Source organism: Bubalus bubalis, chromosome 23 (assembly GCF_019923935.1).
Source record: "Bubalus bubalis isolate 160015118507 breed Murrah chromosome 23, NDDB_SH_1, whole genome shotgun sequence".
Lineage (NCBI taxonomy): Eukaryota > Metazoa > Chordata > Mammalia > Artiodactyla > Bovidae > Bubalus > Bubalus bubalis.
The window spans coordinates 38,247,995-38,266,812 of record NC_059179.1 but is presented as its reverse complement, the minus strand read 5'-3'; the positions used below and the strand labels follow the sequence as shown (position 1 = coordinate 38,266,812).

General features: G+C 38.7%; 1 protein-coding gene across 3 annotated transcripts in view; it reads left to right on the top strand.

Moving 5' to 3' along the window:
* The window catches only part of RAB11FIP2 (RAB11 family interacting protein 2), a 43,455-nt gene that overhangs the window by 15,485 nt on the left and 9,152 nt on the right, over nucleotides 1-18,818 (top strand). Inside the window, exon 4 of one of the 3 annotated variants that reach the window (XM_006043221.3) lies at nucleotides 17,305-17,350. The exons of 1 other annotated variant lie outside the window; for it this stretch is intronic. In XM_006043221.3, coding sequence (XP_006043283.1) covers nucleotides 17,305-17,350 — 46 coding nt within the window. Of the gene's footprint in view, nucleotides 1-14,579; nucleotides 16,188-17,304; nucleotides 17,351-18,818 lie in introns of those variants that run through there. One more of the 3 variants, XM_044935341.1, reaches the window with a different exon arrangement.

Sequence of the window (18,818 nt, the reverse complement as noted above, 5' to 3'; positions counted from 1 at the left end):
CTAAGTAAGTAGAGGGATCAGTGAGGAGATCGACTTGACTAAAACAGGGATGTGGAGAGGAGTATTTATTTGGTCGAATGGCAAAGAAACAACTAAATTATAGTAGGCATTGAAGATCAAGCAGAAATGTCTGACTGTTGAGTATTTATGGCATCTGTGGATGGATTGTTTTTTAGGATTCAGGTGACACCTAGGCATCAGTCGTGATGAACAACATTTAAAAAACATGCTTGTGTTTGTACGCTACCTGTAAGAAATTGAAGAGAACCTCGAATTTGTGATGTGTATTCTTCTGAGGTTCAGTTTAGGACTGAAGAACTCCTCCTAGTTAAGGGAAGTCATTCATACAAGGAAAAAATTTGTAGTGTGTCTTATTCTGAAATTTTTTTTAAAATACATAGTCAAGAACATAAGCCTACTCTGTAGGATGAGCTAATGCTGTTTGAGGTTAGAGGCAGCTCATTGAAGAGCAAGACCTTATGGGAAGGTATTTTTACCAGAGAATTTTGTTTTGGGAACATCCTCTTTAAGACCTGCACAAAGAACCTGCTTTCCCTTCATTATTTCCTGCCTTGTTGTAGTTGTGAAAACCATGTAAACAAACTCTTAGTTGTGCTATGACAACTTAATGGTATATTGTATAATTCCATTCCTAGTATCCTTGACTTTATTAGAGTGTGTATGCCTGTGTTTCCCTTTGCAGTATTTGCTGTGGAAGAATCTGTCCACTTCTTAGCTCTGAACTTAAGCCAGTTATTTTTTAGGGCAGTGCATAGTGTCTGAGATCAAGATCTCATATTTATCATATGTACTTTACAGTTTTGCATAATAGTATCAGTTCAGCTCAGTCATTCAGTCGTGTCCAACTCTTTGCGACCCCATGGACTGCAGCATGCCAGGCCTCCTTGTCCATCACCGACTCCTGGAGTTTACTCAGATTCATGTCCATTGAGTCGGTGATGCCATCCAGCCATCTCATCCTCTGTTGTCCCCTTCTCCTACCCCCTTCAGTCTTTCCCAGCATCAGGGTCTTTTCCAGTATCTTTGATGATTGTTACATGCCTTTCTTAGACTGCAAAAAAAAAAAAGTTACCTAGAGTATATATTTAAATATGTTTCTAATTTTCACAGCAAAAATCACCACAGGCTTTTGAGCATGTAACGATTACTATGAAGTTGTAGAATACGTCCATTAAAAAATAGACATGTGTTTATTTTTCAAGGTTATAGTAAACAAATCATCCTAAAGAAAAGACCTTATTCATAGTTTTAAAGCCATCATTTTTATAATGTTCCTTACATTTTTTTTTTTCCTATTTAAATTTAAAACACAGTCTTTGGTTTAATAAACCTCACCCCACATAAGGTTTATTTTAATAGCAGTGTTTACTTTTTGTCCATATTTGTCTAATGTTAAAGATAATCTGCCTGTTATTCATGGCAGCCTATAAATCTTTTTTACACAGCTGACAATTTGTAGCTTCATTTATGAGACAGAAAACAAAAACTTTTGAGATGATTTTTAGAGCCATTAATCCATTAGTGCCCAGGGATTTACAGAATGTATCTAATGAAAGGATGACTGGGAGCCTGAAATATGTGATGTGATTAGTTCCCTTAACACTAACTAGAACTTTTATGCTTAACTCCCCAGATAACGACTTGAAACTTTTTTACCCTTTGTCATCCTAATACTAATTATAATAGCTCTCATTAATTGGTACAACTCCCAATGGGTTAATTTGAAGATACCAACCATGCTATCCTTTTGCTAACTTACTAATGCAAATTGATATTTATAGACTTCAAAATTGAAAACAAAAAAAGTCCTAACAGAAAAGGACAAACTTTGCTAAGTTATTACTATTTTGAGCTGAGAGATTGAGATACACAGAGAATCTGTTGAGAAAAGAAAACAAGCCAAAAAAAAAAAAAAAATCCATAAAAACTACTGTAGGCTAATAAATTGATGTGAAAATTTCTCAATTTACAGCACTTGACAGGTGCTAAAAGAAAAGCATCTTTAATTTTAATGTGTTGTTAGGACCTCTTTAGAGAGACTGTACAAGTTATTAACAAGGTCCTCTGAGACAGGAGACGGGTAATTAACAAGACCTATGGAGATATAGTTTAGGTAATTAACGAGCTCTTAGGCACTGGACACAGGATAACACATAGCGAGTCCAATACTTAAAGAGAACAGGTTGTTATGATATGATCAAATACAAGATGTAGAATGTAAGTCGTCTTGAAGTTTCTGATAGGAAAATACAAGATTATATTCTAGTGACCTTAATGCACTAATTTTTATAAATCAATATGTAAATTTTTTGCTTTAAGATAGAATTTGAGATAATTATTTCTTTGTAAAATCAACAAACAAGGAAGCTTGTTACATATAGATTAATAATCTTCATTAATTGCCATTAATGAACTTTGAGAACAATACACTGGAAGGACGTAACTTCTGTGATTCGGACTGTTCGCTGTGCGTAGTCACTCATTCGTGTCCGACCTTTTGCGACCCCATGGACTGTAGCCCCCAGGCTCTAAATTTAGGCTATTCTGTTTATTTTTCACCTATGGGCTGTTGACTAAAACTGCCTGTTCCAAATGGGCAGTCCACTTTCTTTGAGCTTTAAAATAGTCAGGATCTAGGCCAGAGAGGACTGTCTTCCATCAGTTTAGCTTTTACATAATACGCAAGATCAGATCAGATCAGATCAGATCAGTCGCTCAGTCATGTCCGACTCTTTGTGACCCCATGAATTGCAGCACGCCAGGCCTCCCTGTCCATCACCAACTCCCGGAGTTCACTCAGACTCACGTCCATCAAGTCAGTGATGCCATCCAGCCATCTCATCCTCTGTCGTCCCCTTCTCCTCCTGCCCCCAATCCCTCCCAGCATCAGAGTCTTTTCCAATGAGTCAACTCTTCGCATGAGGTGGCCAAAGTACTGCAGGGGTCCCTCCCATATTTTCTTAGGGTACCTTTAAGTCTGAGATTAGATGGTCTCAATTTCAGATACTTGGTCTAATTATTTCCTATGTAAATTCGAAATTGTTGAGGTATGAGTTGAGATCTGGTTCAGAAAACTCCCAGTCTGTAAGCCTTTATTAAAACATGCTATACTCTGAAGATTAAGAATATGAAGAAAGCCCTTGAAGGTCTTCTAATTCATTCCATTGCTTCCTCTGTGTTGTCTGCTCAAGTCCATCAGAATGACTTTTTCTGAATTTCAGATCTCATAATCAAATGATGTTTTCAATTTTCATTATTTTTGGATGAATAAGCTAGAACTAGGTCTCGTGCTGGGATATAGGAGGAGCCTGGCGGGCTACAGTCCATGGGGTTGCAAAGAGTTGGACACGACTGAGCAACTACACTTTCACTTTCATATTTGCTATATATAAGGATAGCAGAGGTTATTAAGATACAAATCCTGCTCTAAGAGCTCATCAAAACAGGCACATAAAAATTAGGTCTAAATTCCATGCTAAGGACTGGACATTATATCAGCATTGGGGTACTATGAAAGATTTTTACATTGGGTTGTGATACCATCAGAGTAATATCTTCAGTATTCTGTAGCATGGGGATTTCCTGGGGCCGGGAGTGGCAGCAGGGAGGAGGCCTTGGAGCAAGAGAACAAGTTAAGAAGTTACCATGATGGTTGAGGTGAGAGTTTGATTGAGGTCACTTGGCAGTGAGGATGGAAAGAAGGGAACATCTCTGAGATACATTTCTGGACTAACATAGATGGGATTTGACCATTCTGCCTGTGTGTGTGTGTAGGGTAGGGATGTTGGGGGACTGGTAAAGGAGGAAAAACGAGGAGGATCATTTCAGTGATGTGTCTTTAATCAGTGTCTTAAATCCGATGAATCACAGCACTGTAAGAACTGTATTGTAGCAGTGTCAGATCTTTAGTCTTTGAATCAAACTTGGCATTCCAGTCTTGATGAAGAGGTTTGAGTTTTTTGTGTTTTTAATGTGATGCTGTTTATTTTAGAATTTTGTTTTTAGAGAATAGGAATTACATATTTTGAGTTATTGGAGACAAGGAAGTTAGTATCAACCTAGTAACAGTTCATGAGAGTTTGTTTTTGAAACCTGGAAAATACTTCAGTTTCTTTGAACTCAGGAATGCACATTTCTATAACTGCTTATGGACTTAATGCATTTAAAGTGTATTCACCTTAACACTGTTATTACTACATGCATTTCTCTCCGTGGCTTTGGCTTTACCAAGTCTTGCCCCTTGGGATCCCTTTTGTCAGTTTCTCACTAAGAATAACTTTTCTTTCTTTTATGCTTTTCCCTTGTTTGTGCACCGCTTTTGTAGGCCTCCTGCTTCGATGTTTAAAGCATTTCGTTTTGGACTGCTGTGTCCACATCACCTGTGGTTACCCTTCATAACAATAAAGCTTTAATTTTTTAAATACAGGTGCTATTTCTATATATTTAACATGTGGTGGTAGTGTTACCTGTGGCCAGAGTGTTTTAAATAGCTGCTGGTGATAGAAATTAATTAATTTGATTTGGAATTGATAGGAAGCAATTAATTTGATTTGGAAATCATCTTCCTTATATGCATTTAGCTAGTTTCTAAGAATATTAGAATTCAGGCATTTGACATTTGTCTCCTTGAACTTATATTTTAAATATAAATTATTTATCTTTGATTTGATATACTAATACAATTCAGTATTGTATAACAGAAGCTTCCCAGGTGGCTGAGTGGAAAAGAATCTGCCTGACAATGCAGGAGATGTAGGAAATGCTGGTTCGATCCTGGGTGGGGAAGATTCCCCTGGAGGAGGAAATGGCAACTGACTTTAGTATTCTTGCCTGGACAATTACATGGACAGAGGAGCTTGGCAGACTGCAGTCCATGGGATCGCAAAGATCCCAGCATGACTTAGTGGACTGAGCGTGTGCACATGCACACACATATAACAGATGATAAATATAATGTAAATGTATATAAATCAATATAAATATTAAAGTACAGTATTATGTAACTACTTTAAATATAGTATACAACAAATAAAAATGTTTTATGTATTTTATATATTTATTTTAAGCTTAGATATCTTTCTGACAAAAGTGCTAATACTACTTAATAGCAATTACATGGGTCAGTTTACCCAGAATAAAACTTAATTCAGATTGCCAATTTTTAAAGGTCATTTCAACAAACATGTTTGTAAAACTCTACGGGGGCTGGAGGTAGATGAGTAAAGATGAGATTCATAGGTTACAAGTAGCCTCCTAAGCTAGGGAGTGGGACGTGTAAGCAATGACCAGTAATCCAGGCCGAGTGAACTGTGTTGAATACGGTTTGTTATGAGAAGGGAGAGGAAGAGCTTGCTAGAGATTGGGAAGTGCTTCTTCAAGGAAGAGGCCTTTGAACTTTTGTTGTTGACCATTGAACGAGATTTTTCAACTTGGGGAATGAGTAGACAGAGTAGTTTTTAGTACATAGCAAGGAAGCTTATTTTAAAAATTGAGAGATGCATTTTGAAAGAATGTTTTATAACAGTGACTATATACTGTTTTATCTTTAATTGTCTGCTAACTACCTAGTAATTTTACCATTGTTTTTCCAGTTGGAGTCTCAGTCTCAGTCTGTCGTTCCCTGCCTGGTAGGTTCTGAGGAAGTGTGTTTGCTCCTTTAGGCTTCCAGGAGCCAATTAGTGAGTGCCCTGCAGCAGCTCTGCCTTAAGGATAACAGCCTCTTTGTTATGGAGCCTGGTGTGGGAATGGGGATATTCAGGTTAATCACATGTTTTGTTTACTTGAGGTGTACAATATATTGTTTCATGTAGATTTTTTCACTTTCAAAGAAATTAAATTTCCCAGATAAATTAAAAATGGAGATCATACCAGATATAACTTCATGTTTGATTCAGAAGATATATTTGATTAACTACTTCTACCAGAGGACTTTTCAGTGTTATGTAAAAGTATAAGTATAGTCATAGTAGAATATCCTAAAGCACGTATAGGATAGGTATAAAGAATTCAGGTTTAGGACTCAGGTCTGGATTTGAGTCTGTTGAATAGCTGTCTGACCTTACTTAGCCTTTCTGAGCCTCACTGTGAAATGGGATGACAGCCTTGGCGTTGTGGGAGAAATTGCGCGATGTTAGGCACCATAAAGCGCTCATGGTAGGCTTGCCACGTGGTAAAGCTGGAAATGGTGGCTCTTGCTGTGGTCTTACTACAAAGCATCTATAGAATCAGTAACGATTGCTTTAAATAAGTTAAATTATTTACAAGTAACTATATTCTCAGCTTTAAAAATCATAAATCATAAAAGAACTTAGGAGTTCATATTTTTCGCTGACTGATAAAGAACATACATTTGGTAAAAAGAAATAGACATAAAAATTCTTTTCAATGTGTATGTTCAGTAATAATCTTTGATGAAATAAACTGTGTACCACATTGAAATTAAGTAAAAATATTCCCTATTTAAGTAGAAAATTTATGACTTGGAAGGCAGTGTATAATCCTGTGTTCAGAAATTATTACATAACACTAATAAGAACAGTGCAGGGTAAATATCTAAGCTGTGGCTTAACCTTAAAGCTTGATGAGTTTTTCTAAACTCACATGACTGAGTTCAAATTAAATTGTTCAAAGCTATCAGAGTAAGAAGGATAACTGCTGCTTATGGAAAACTCCTCAAAGTTTGAGTCTGCTTTGGGAAAAGGGTCCCTGCCTTAGGAAATTCACACAGGTAGTAGTATATCCCTTCTAACCAAATAAGTGGGTACTTGTCTTATAAATGTTATTTTCTTTTAAAAGTTCTTGTTTGGAAGAAGAGGCTAGAAAGTCTTTTTACATGGAACAATAATTTTTTTTCTGGCAAAATTACACAATGTTAGAGTCCTAGAAAACCAGCTCTTAACTTGCCAAGACTTCTTAAGGCTGGGCTTTTCAGCCTAAGGTGTAGCATAGCCAGAAATCTCCCAGTCACCCTAGCAGCTCTGCTTCCAAGGAGGATACATACACCGAGCCTGGGGTTTGTGTCACCCTGTGGAGAGGCCCCAGGAAGTCCGGTGGCCTCGTGTACCTCGTCTTGAAAGCGCTGCAGAGATGATGGTTTAAGGAAGCAGGTGCTTTCTGGCCACAACCCCTTGCAGGATGTTCTTGAACATTGGAGGCCGTCCTGGTGACCAGAGGGTGCCAAGGCTTCTTTTCCAGAACTTGGGCTTCCTGGTGGCTCAGACGGTCAAGAATCTGCCTGCAATGCAGGAGACCCCAGGTTTGATCCCTGGAGAAGGAAATGGCAACCTACTCTAGTATTCTTGCCTGAGTAATCCCATAGACAGAGGATCCTGGTGGGCTACAGTCCATAGAGTTGAAGAGTCAGACGTGACTGAGCAGCTAATACTTTGACTTTGTTTTTGGCTTTGTCCTGGGTGCAGAGCCAGCTTGTGGTACTTTTGGCCAGGGGCACTGTGGGCCAACTTGCTTTTGTCCCCTCCTTCATGGAAGAGTTACCTCTGCCTAGATTGTCTTTTTTGTGTTAAGACAAACATGATTATGGTGCGGAATAAAATGTAAAAATCTACCTGAATTTTTAAGTTAAATTTGAGATGTCAAGGCAATCTATGCTTGTTGTCACATTTATTCTCATGCATCAGGCAGAGTATTAACGAGAACAAAGTTTGAGAAGCTTAGTTTTAAAGAAATGGCAAACTCTCGGAATTCATAGGGCTTGTGTTTGGAAATTCGTAAATTGATTGACTATTTTTTTATTTTGTTGTCTGCTATTCAGTTTAACTACATTTTATTTATAACTAATTCTTTTTTCACCAGGAAAAAAACCATAAGTTAAACTTGATCAAACATAATATTCTTGATGAAACATGCCTTAATTTCATGGATATCCTTCAGTCCTCAATGTTTTAGGACTTTGTCAATAACATAGAGATTTCCATACCATGATAGAGAAGCAGCTAGGTCTGAGTTTGCTGTCCATGATCTGTGATGTCACTGACCACAATTTCTTAATTGTCTTGCCTACGAGATCTCATAAAAGATACCCTGTGAGAATAATAATAAGTAAATTACTGTTAATCCCCACGGACATTTATGTGTTAGGTTCTGTTTTGCCATCCAGGTATCAGTGTGCATGCCCAGTCCCAGGAGAGATAATGGAGTATTTTAATCTCTAGTAACATTAATTTGATTTGGTACTCACTTCCCCCAACTCCCCCTTCAAAAGAAAGGAAAAAAGCAGTATTGAGTTGCACCTTGACTCTTAAGCCCTATTTGCATGTGTAATAGACATAATTGAAATGTGCCGAAGGTTTTGTTTTTTAGTGGAATCTCTCTACCAGCACTTCATTTTTAAAGGCTTTTATAAAAGGAATTGTTAACATTCTTTGAACTCCTTTAACACTGAACCTCTACAAATTGTTTTCAGGATTTACCAAAGAATTTTCAATTTAATCTGTATTGTGATCAAATACCCAAAGTGGTAGACCTGGTTGGTAAACTGGCTAGTGGAATGGATTTTATTAGAAGTCACCAGTTTGAAACTTATTTAAATTCATATTGGCAGTTTTAAGTATCAGAGTAATTCTATCTTAAAAAGAATGAACTGCCCCCCCCACCCGGCCCCCCGAGTAATACACTCTCAGGTCTAGATCAAAGTGATCTTCATTATTGAGAAAATTGATTTCCTCTGCTCTTTGGGGACTTGATTATTTCCTGTCGAAGCCTTTATTGATCAACTATTTATTCAGTCAATTATTAGCTCAATTTTTATTAAGCACTGGCTATTAATTTATTCAACATACGTTTGTTAAGCATCTGCCATACCCTAGGTACTGTGTCAGATGTTTGGACTGAAAAGATTGAGATATTGTTCCCTTTCTTCAAGCAACCTGTGGTAGAAAGGAGTAGAGAGTTCAGGGATTAAGATAGATACCCAAAATGCAGACTTAAAAAACAATTATTTATAGAGCAGTTTGAGATCACAGCAGAATTGAGCAGAAGGTACAGAGATTTCCCGTGTCATCCTACAATCACACAGATACAGCTTCTTCCATTATGAACATTCCCCACTAGAGTGGTAAACGTTTGTTAAAATTGAGGGACCTACATTGACACATCAGAACTATACACAGTCCATGGTTTACATTAGGGTTCATTCTTGGTGTGCTATATTCTGTGGCTTTTGACAAATGTGTAATGACATGCCTCCATCTTTATAGTATCATATGGAGTATTTCCACTCTGTAAAAATCTTTTGTGCTCTGCCTATTGAACTGGTCCCTCCTCCCAGACCCCTGGAAACTACTGATCTTTTTACTGTTTCTATAGTTTTTGCCTTTTCCAGAAGGTCACATAGTCAGAATCATACAGTCTGTGTAGACTTTTCAGATTGGCTTCGTTCACCTAGTGACGTGCACTTAAGGTTCCTCCACGTTCTTTTCCTGACTTGAGGGTTTATTTATTTATTTTTTTAGCACTGGATAATATTCCATTGTCTGGATGTACCAGTTTATCCACTTAGCTACTGGAGGACATCTTGAGTGCCTCCAAGTTTGGGCAATTAGGAATAAAGTTTCTGTAAGCATCTGTGTGCAGGCTTTTGTGTGGACGTGATTTTCAGCTTCTCTGGTGGACCCCGTGGCGCGCAGGGGCTGGCCTGTATGGTAAGTGCTCCCGCTGCTCCACACCTGTGTCCGCCTCAGGTGGCCTCAGTGCTGTCGGTGCTGCAGATTTTGGCCTTTCCGGTAGGTGTGTGATGGTACCTCATTGTTTTCATTTGTTTTTCCTCAGTAGCATATGTTGAACATCTTTTTATGCCTCGTGCCATCTGTATGTCTTCTTTGATGAGATCTGTTGGAATCTTTGGCCTGTTTTTAAATTGGATTATTATTGTTGACTTTTAAGAGTTCTTTGTATATTTTGATAACAGTCCTTTATCAGATATCTTTTTCATATATCTTCTCTCAGTCTGTGACTTGACTTTTCATTCTATTAACAGTTGTTTTTTTTTTTTTGTACAGCAGAAGTTTTTAATTTTAATTAAGTTCAACTTGTAAATTTTTTCTTTCTTCATAGATCATGCCTTTGGTGTAATATCTGAAAAATGATTACCATACCCAAGATCATCTACATTTTCTTTGTGTTATCTTTTAGGAGTTTTGTAATTTTGTCCTTTACATTTGGGTCTGTGATTGATTTTGAGTTACTTTTTATGAAGGATGTAAGGTCTGTATCTAGGATCATACACTTTACATTGGATTTAGCACTTTGTCATTTAAAAAAATGTTCCATTTTAAATCTCTTTTAATCCTAATTTTTTGAAATAGGTAATGAAATTTTTGTTTCCTAATTAAGAATAAAATACGAAATGTAGAGCAATTTAATAGGTTGTACCTGGGTGCTGAGTGGTGGGCAGTAAGTTTGAAAAGATATAATTAAGCACAATAGGCTTTGAAAGCCAGGCTAAGAAATCTTGTTATTGTCCTGGAGGACGTGGGAGGCCAGTTCTTTGAAAGAAGGATGACGAGGTTAGACTTGAGCTTTAGAATATCCTACCCACGCCTGTTGCATAGCTAGATGGGATGGAAGGAGGGTGGTAGAGCCTGAGAGGAAGCTGTTACTGTGGTCCAGGCTGTTTTAGTGTAGGTCGTCATGTGGTCCCATGAGCAGAAGGGTAACCAACATTGGAAATGTGTAGCAAGGAAACAATGAGAGATGCACGTCCAGAAGCTGAGTGGGGAGAAGCTGGCTGCCTACTGACGAGGCATGCAAGCTGAAGGCTGGAGTCAGGGGTGCCTCTGAGTTAAGGTTTCACCTTTTTGTACCAGAAGAGTAAAGTCAGACAGAATTGATAGAAGAGTCAAGGTGATGATTGGCTAGGGACAACTTTGAGGTGCAAGTAATATACCCAGTCTGAGACTGAACAGACTTTTGTAAAGGAGGTGTTGTTACAAAGGATAAAGCAGTTGTGGTTGAAGATTAAAGATGTAGCCGTCATCAGTCCACATAGTGGTGGCAGCTGAAGTAGTGGGAAGATAGGAAATCACCAAGGTAGAGAGGAAAAAGAAGTTTGAAAGCAGAACCTTTAGAAATAGCTAGTGTCTTCCACCTAGGGCAGAATGAGGAAGGTGACAGGTAATCAGAAACATAGGAGAAAATTTAGGCCATCACAGATCACAGATCTTAGAAAGAGAGAATACTCTTCAAAGAGAACTGAGAGGTTAAAGAGAATGAGGCTATTGCTGTAAATAAAAGTGATTTGTTGTTAACCTTCATAAAAGCGGCGGTGAGGATGTGTTTCAGGTTAGTTATAAAGGTGAGTCAGTAAAGTAACAAGGACGGCAGGAGGGGCTTGGGAGGAGTTAGAGATCGGCAAAATGAAAGTGGGGAAACATCTGAGGGATGATGGGCTAAGTATGCTCTGGTGAGAGGGGTGAGTAAATGCAGATGGATTAGGAAACAACTGGGATGTTGGTGGGGGTCCACATAGCGGGTCTGATAGGAGCAAGGGAGCAGGAGAATCCGAAGGTGTGATGGATCAGACGGGATTTCGCCTATGAGATCTTACTGTGGGAGACTGTATTCCAGTGTGTTGATTCCTGTTCCTTGGGAAACATGTTTAAAGGAGTTCTGTTCGTGAAAATGTGTTATATACTGGAAGGCGCCATAATAAAGTACAGTAGTAGTATTCAAATCCCAGTCACTTCAGTTAAACCATTTCAGAACTGCATTTGGTTTTCTTTCTTTCTTATTTTAAATTATTGAGTGAACAGTGTATGGCGTTTATTGTGTATTCTTACATCAGTTAAATTCCTAGCAGGAAACAGATGACACACTCAAAGTGAGTAATTGAAGAAAGTTGAATGAAGAGACCGCGTATGGAGGGCTGGCCGGGGTTGGGACACCAAGGAAGGCGTATTGTAGCGCTAGGGACCTGCCGTGTCTGGAAGGGACTGCCACACAGAGTGTGAAGGGACAGCTGTGGCTGTTTGTACAGAAGCTACTGGCAGAGCTGTGGTGCCATGGGGCTGAGACCCCTTCTTTCTGTCCTCCAGTCTCTCGCAAGTATCTCCCAGTGGTCAAGCACAGCTGGAAACCAGTGGGCGAGGGGCCCAGGTGACGTACTTTCCAGCGATCAGCCATCTTGGGTGCAGAGATGGGCAGAATGGAGCGGGGGAGTTCAGAGGGGACAGACAAAGAAGTTCAGTACCTGTTAATTTTCAGCCTTTGTTCTGTCTGTAAGAATGTCTGGGTCTTGCACTTTTCTCAGTCATTCTGATTGGAAGAATGCTCAGGAATTGTGCTGGCTGCCTTGAGACCTGCCTCTCTCAGCTCCCAGTGGAAGCCTGTGTGGGAGGTGCTTGGACTTTGTGACTAAGAGTTCGGATGGTGACCTTTGGCTGTTTTTCTCTGAATCCTGGCTCTGCCCCTTAGTAACCGTGTTACCTGGAGCGTTGTTGTTACCTTTGCCGTGCCTGTTTCCTCTTCTGTAATGTTCAAGGATTAAGTGGGGTAGCGTGTAAAGTGCTCACCCTGGTATCATGGTTCAAGTCCAGTAATACCAGTTGTGGCTTGACCAGTGTCATTACTTCCTGCCCTTGCTTCTCTGTAAAAGGCATACTTTACTTTTCCTCTTTTCACACTCATTAAAGGTTTTGTATTATAATTCTCACTTTACACCCCTCCCCCAGAACTACATCTCTCCCGCAAATGAAGCTCCAGGTCTGCAGAGCCCCCCTCTCTCAACTAAACAGGAAGATCAATATTAGGGTACCCTCCCTTGAAGAGAATTCATGTCAGGGGTTCTGCAGTAGTTAAAGTGGTACTTACTTCCTGTACAGTGTCAGGAATTAAATGGCGTTTTTAAGAAAGTTACTCCTCTACTCCCCTTCCTCTCTTTGACCCTCCCTCCCAGACAAGCAGGACACCTCCTGAATTTTGCAGATAACTTGAATTCACTTCTTAAATACAAAATGGGTCAAGTTGTAGGCTAAAATGGACTTAGCTTTGTTAATTCCAGAGTAACACATCTTGGAAAGATGTATTGTGGAAGATGTAATAATACTTATTTTTAAATGCCTTCAGTAGAGCTTCAAGTGTTGTTATATGACTTCTCCTTGAAAGATATAAAATTCTCGAGCCAGGAATTTCCACAGTTTGTATTGTCTTATACTGACAAGGCAGCTAGTTAATCAGTTTTAATAGATCTTTGTTCTTCTGTGGGTTTTGTTCTGTTTTTTTTTTTTTTTGTCTTGATAAACTTTTTCACTGTTAACTGTATCTGCGCTTTCTTAGGTATTCTCACTCCAAAAGAGAACAAAAGGAGTTTTAAAAAGAGAAAAGGAATGATAAAGAAAAAAACTCAGGTCACTGCCAAATGCCTTAGTGATTTCTGTAGTTTTATCACTTTATAAACGTTGGTTTGCTTTTCTGGCTTATCTGTGGGAAGCTAGTCCATAGCAGAAATTGAAGGACAGTTTTAAGTTTCACTAATTTGCTTACTCCGTATTTATCCTAACTTCAAAGTAAATTTTTGTGATGTTATTGAAGAGACAGTAGTGATCCCTTGAAATATATTTGAGTACTGTGAATTAAAAATTCTTTAAAATTTGGGAATACCACAAGATAAAAAAAATAAGCTTTTAAACTTAAAAACCTCAGAATGTTAACGTAAAGCATTTTATTAGTTTAAAACATTTTTTAAAATATGAATTTAAACATGTTTTTATCAGTCTAAAGGTACTTTAAAATCTCCTGCTGCCACCTTAATAGTCCTGATTTTGAAGAATAATTTTTTTTTAATTGTAAAGTTTAAATTTGTGTAAGACATTTTCAGTATGAGCATGTCTGTTTATTTTTACACCTGATTTTAAAAACCTTTTCCTTAACCTGTCAACAACTCAGTTGAGCAGCCAGCCTATATTCCTCAGTGTCTTGTCTGACACGAGGACAGCAGCGCAAGGGGAAAGGATCACAAATCGGCGCCGCAAATCGATCAACAGAGACATTTTATCTCTCCCCAGGCTAATTCAATCCAGTTCAGTTAACTCTTTTCCCCTCTTAAGGACAGATCAAAAAAGGCAGCTGTGAATGACTGGGTTGGTCGTGTGTTTGACACGTCAGTTTGTGAATGTAAAGCCGACCACAGGGGACGGGTTCTGCCTTTGGATTTCAGGCAATGGCCAGTCCCAGAGCTCTGGCCTCAGATGGCTGCCTGGGCCGCGAGTGTGGGCACGCTCGGGTTACACGCAGGTACGATGGCGAAGACCAGGGCTCTCTGCACTCCACACCTCCTTCCCTTCCAGTTGTGACCATTCTTGACAATTCACAGACCGTTTGCAGGTTGTTGCTGAGTTTCACTTTCATCCCATAGGCTAATGCCATTGGATTGTACATACTATTAGCTTTGTGATTTTGGTAAAATTTTTGTCCTAAATGTCTTGTTCCTTTAAAACTTTTATTACAATAAGTATAATATGAGCATTTCTATTTCTTAGTCTAATAATGCATTCCTGACACATGTAATGAGATTTATACAGCTGTAATACTGTTTATTCTTTAAGGATGTGATGGGATCGACGTATTCCGCCAGGCTCGTCTCTCCGTGGAATTCTCCAGGCAAGAGTACTGGAGTGGGTTGCCATTCTCTTCTCCAGGGGATCTTCCCAACCCAGGGATCGAATCCTGGTCTCCTGCATTGTAGGCAGACTGTTAACCATCTGAGCCACCAGGGAAGCCCCTATGAAACATCTAGTAGCATTTATGAAGATGAAATTCGCCAGAAGTGACCTGCTGCTCTGTGGACCAGCTCCAGGGGCCTCATCCCCTACATGACCACCCTTCACAGGCTCCCTCCCATCCTGCTGCCTGTGTGCTGGTCTCCTTGGTGTCCTGCAGTAGCAGATGATACAGGGCCTCCCTGTGCTCTTTCTCTGGCTTGCCACGCCTATCTTTCATGCAGTGTTAAGTCCTACTTTTTCCTGGACTTAGATGCTCCTTGGCTAATTTGCTGCACTAGAATGCCTCCTTCCTCTAGGTGGTTTAAGAATTTAACTCAGGAGTGCTCTATTCCCCCTGCAGGGGCACATCTCCTGTGTGCTTACTCAAAACATTGTGTGTCTCGTGCCTCAAGCCCTGTGTGTTCAGGGCTTCACTGGTGTAGCCGGTGCTCACTAAGTGGATCCATGAGCAGAAAACAGGGCTATCCTGTGTCACTTCCACCACTCACCTCCTGTACCACCTCCCAGAAGCTGCCTAACGTCTCTGTGACTCATTTCCTTCTTTTGAAAATGAAGATCATACCTACCTTAAGGGTTATGAAGATGAAATGAGTTAATTTTGGTTAAAGTGCTTATTATTAAACACAGTGTCTGGCACAGTATAAGTGATATGTAAATATTCATTCAGTAAATTAATTTACTGAACATGTGCTGTCTGCTAGCCACAGTGCTGAATGTTTTACCTGGGATCATCTCATTTGATCTTCCCAAGAGTCCTACATGGGACTGTTGCATTCCTCCTGTTAGCATTCCCATTTTACAGATGAGGGAACCCAGACACACTCAAAGGCAAGTGTGTAAAGGGAAAAAGCAGGATTTGAGTTCACACCACCACCTCTCTGCCTGTAACCACTGTGGTGTGCTGTCAGCCCATCAGTTTGTCCTCGAGAGTATCATAGTCGAATGGAGAGAGCCACCGCAGAATGTGTTTCTTGACCTATCAGAGAACAGCACACTGAGATAATGGGCAAGAAGAGAGAGTCCTGAGGTCCCTGATGTTGACCTCCTTGGACCAAAAACCGGGGAGGATGGGAACCACGCGTGTTATCAGCTGCTCCTGAGGCACTGTGGGCCTAGGGGTACACATGATGATGTATTTTGGATTTGTTTTTGTTTCTTCTAAGCCACTTTTTTGTCAGACTTTTGAGGCTTTGCTGGTACAGTGACTCTAGTCTGGGACCACACACAACACCATAAAGATAGTGAGGTACTGGGAATGAGAAAATGTGTCAGCCAAACTGGCCTGTAAATGGTGCATCGTTGATATTTAAAACATGTCTCAATCTTCCCTACCATGTCACCAGGCTCTACTGAGATGCCAAATTTATCCACAGGAGTTCTAGGCAGAAGAGGTCAGCAACCAGTTCTGGTAGCTACTACCACAAACCTTTAGTCAAAACAAATGAAACCTTGGATATATGAGAAACTCTCTCAAGGTGGTCATACATGCACACATGCCCTGTGGATTTACAGCTTGGGACATATACTTGTGAAAATAGATATTTTTCCCTGTGAAAATAGATATTTTTCAGTACCCAGACTTTTCATGCATGCAGTCAAAAGTTTTCAAAGTGAATTTCTTCAAAGGATTCCAGGTACTTGCACAGATAATGAAAAAATAAATAAATAAATAAATATATATATATCTTTTACAGTGAAGTCTTTTTGTGGGGGCTGTGAGGATTAAAAACGTTCCTAGGACATTAATGCTTTGTAGAGATTCTGATGGCTAATAGTCATTAAGTGCTGGGTAAAAATTAAACTTGAATAGCAACGATGAAATATTTACTCAGCAGATGGCTTTGAAGTTTAGCTTCTTTTTGGTTGCAGTCCCCTTCCTAATGGACACGTGTTAAAGAGGAAAATGATTATAACATTCAGCTGTGATGTTTTCATCCTCTGCATGGAAGAAATCCATTTTGTTTTGGTCCATTTGGGTATTTAAATTTTGAAGACCAGCTACTTAGAAATGCATTAATGACAGAAATGGTTCACACAGCTCTGAATTCATTCTCCTTGATAGGAAAATGTTTAAAGGTTAATTTTTCTAACACCTATAGGAATAATTGTTCTAAAAGATGGCTTCAACTCTTTTCATTCTACATGCTTCCCACCCTAAATTAATTTAAGTCTCCTTAGTTTTATCTCAGAAGGCCTAAGGTATGTGCGTGTGTATTAAATGAATGATAATATTACAAATTTTAATTTTATAAAGTAGCTGACTAGGTAAATTTGCTTATATTTAAACATGTTTAGAAACTACGTATTTAAAGATACAGTTCTTCAACTCTAGTATTAACTGAAGGGTTTTCCCTCAGAGTTTAAAAGTATAGTATGTTGCATAAATCTTGTTTTTCTTTTACATCCTGGATTAAATGTCAGTCACCCAGGTGGTGTAGGAGTTTAGAAATTGTTGTTTCAGTGCTGGTTGAAATGTTCTGCTTTCATGTTTCCTCCCACATGGACTGTGATAAGCTTTTAACATTTATGCTTGTCTTTTATTGCTCAGTTTTCATGTGAATCCGACAAGTCATGAGGACCTCAGGAAGATTCCGGTAAGTTGTATCGAGGGTTTGAGAATTACCAAAAACCAAGCCACACACTGGCTGGCTGTCTGCGGCACATTCTTAAAAAGGCCTCCATCTCCGTGAATCCCTCTGTTACCTACAGATTATGGTTTAGTGGAATAATCTGCAGAGAAAGAAGAAACACAAAATATACCATAGGGTATGACTTAGGTATGATCTATGGAAGTATAAGCAAACAGTTTTAGTTAAAATTGAAGTTCATTTAGAATATACAGATTTTGTTTGCAGGCTCTTTAAATATGAATAAGAAAGCTATATGTCAAAGTCAGCATTATAATAGTTATGAAATAAGAGCATGTGGAGAAAACTAGCATTTTGTTGTTGTTGTTGTGACTAAGATTGAAGGAAAAATAAAACTGCTTGTTAATATTTAACAATAGGAAAAGCTTCCTGGCAAGAGATCCATTTAACCAGGAAAGTGTGTTTGAAAGAACCTGTAGGACATTTACCTTCTAAGTCAGAATGAAACCAAATATGTTAACAGACTTGGTATCGACCTGCTAAATTAACTCGCATATTTTGCAAGGATTATTCAGATGTTTTAAGTTCATTTCATTGTTATTTCAAGTTCAGTTTTCCATCTCTGTGCAGAGGTTCAGTAACATCTTCAGTCAATTCTAAATACTATATTAAACCTAGAGAATAAGTTACTTTCTAAAATATGGGCACATGTCTTGGTAGGAAACTACATTCTCACTGAGTAACAGAAATAGAGCCTTTATTCCAAGCGGCTGGTGGTTGCTGTTTGAACCATCTGTCCTTAACGTGTGTGATCCAGATGTATAATAAGAATTTTTCAAAGCAGTAACATATCACAATTTTCTGTGATGTGATAGGCCTAGAAGAAACCATGGTGTTGTGTAAACCACTCTAAACATAGTTGTCTTTAAAATGGTAGGAAACATTATAGAAGCAGAGGACTTTGTACTGTGTTTTCACTGTTTTATGTAAATGATTTGTACGTTTTGATGTTTCATAAATACTCAAGTCTTTATATTACGGCACTCTGGCAAGAAACGTCAGAATATATGAAGTCAGCCTTTGATCAGATAGTAAAATGAATTCTATCAGGCAGTTACTTAATCTCAAACAAAATGCAACATCAAAAAATTGAATGTGCAGCTATTGTTTATTAAGTAACCTTAATTACAACTTCTGTGTGCTTGTAAATGTACTTTTCCAAATCTTGTAATTTATTGCTGCAAAAGCATCCTTAGAATTCTTTAAAGAAATAAAATGTGAAAATTGTTTTAGTTAAGGGATTTAAAGGTGATAAAAGAATCCTTGATGTGTGATTATTTTTCTCTGGAATACTAACTATTCTAAATGACAGTTAAAGGATTACTAGGTGTTGTTAATTTACTGCAAGATACAATTAAGAGGAGAAAGCTCATCCTCCTACTGATCGTTGTTGAAAAAAAGTATTTGAACAAGT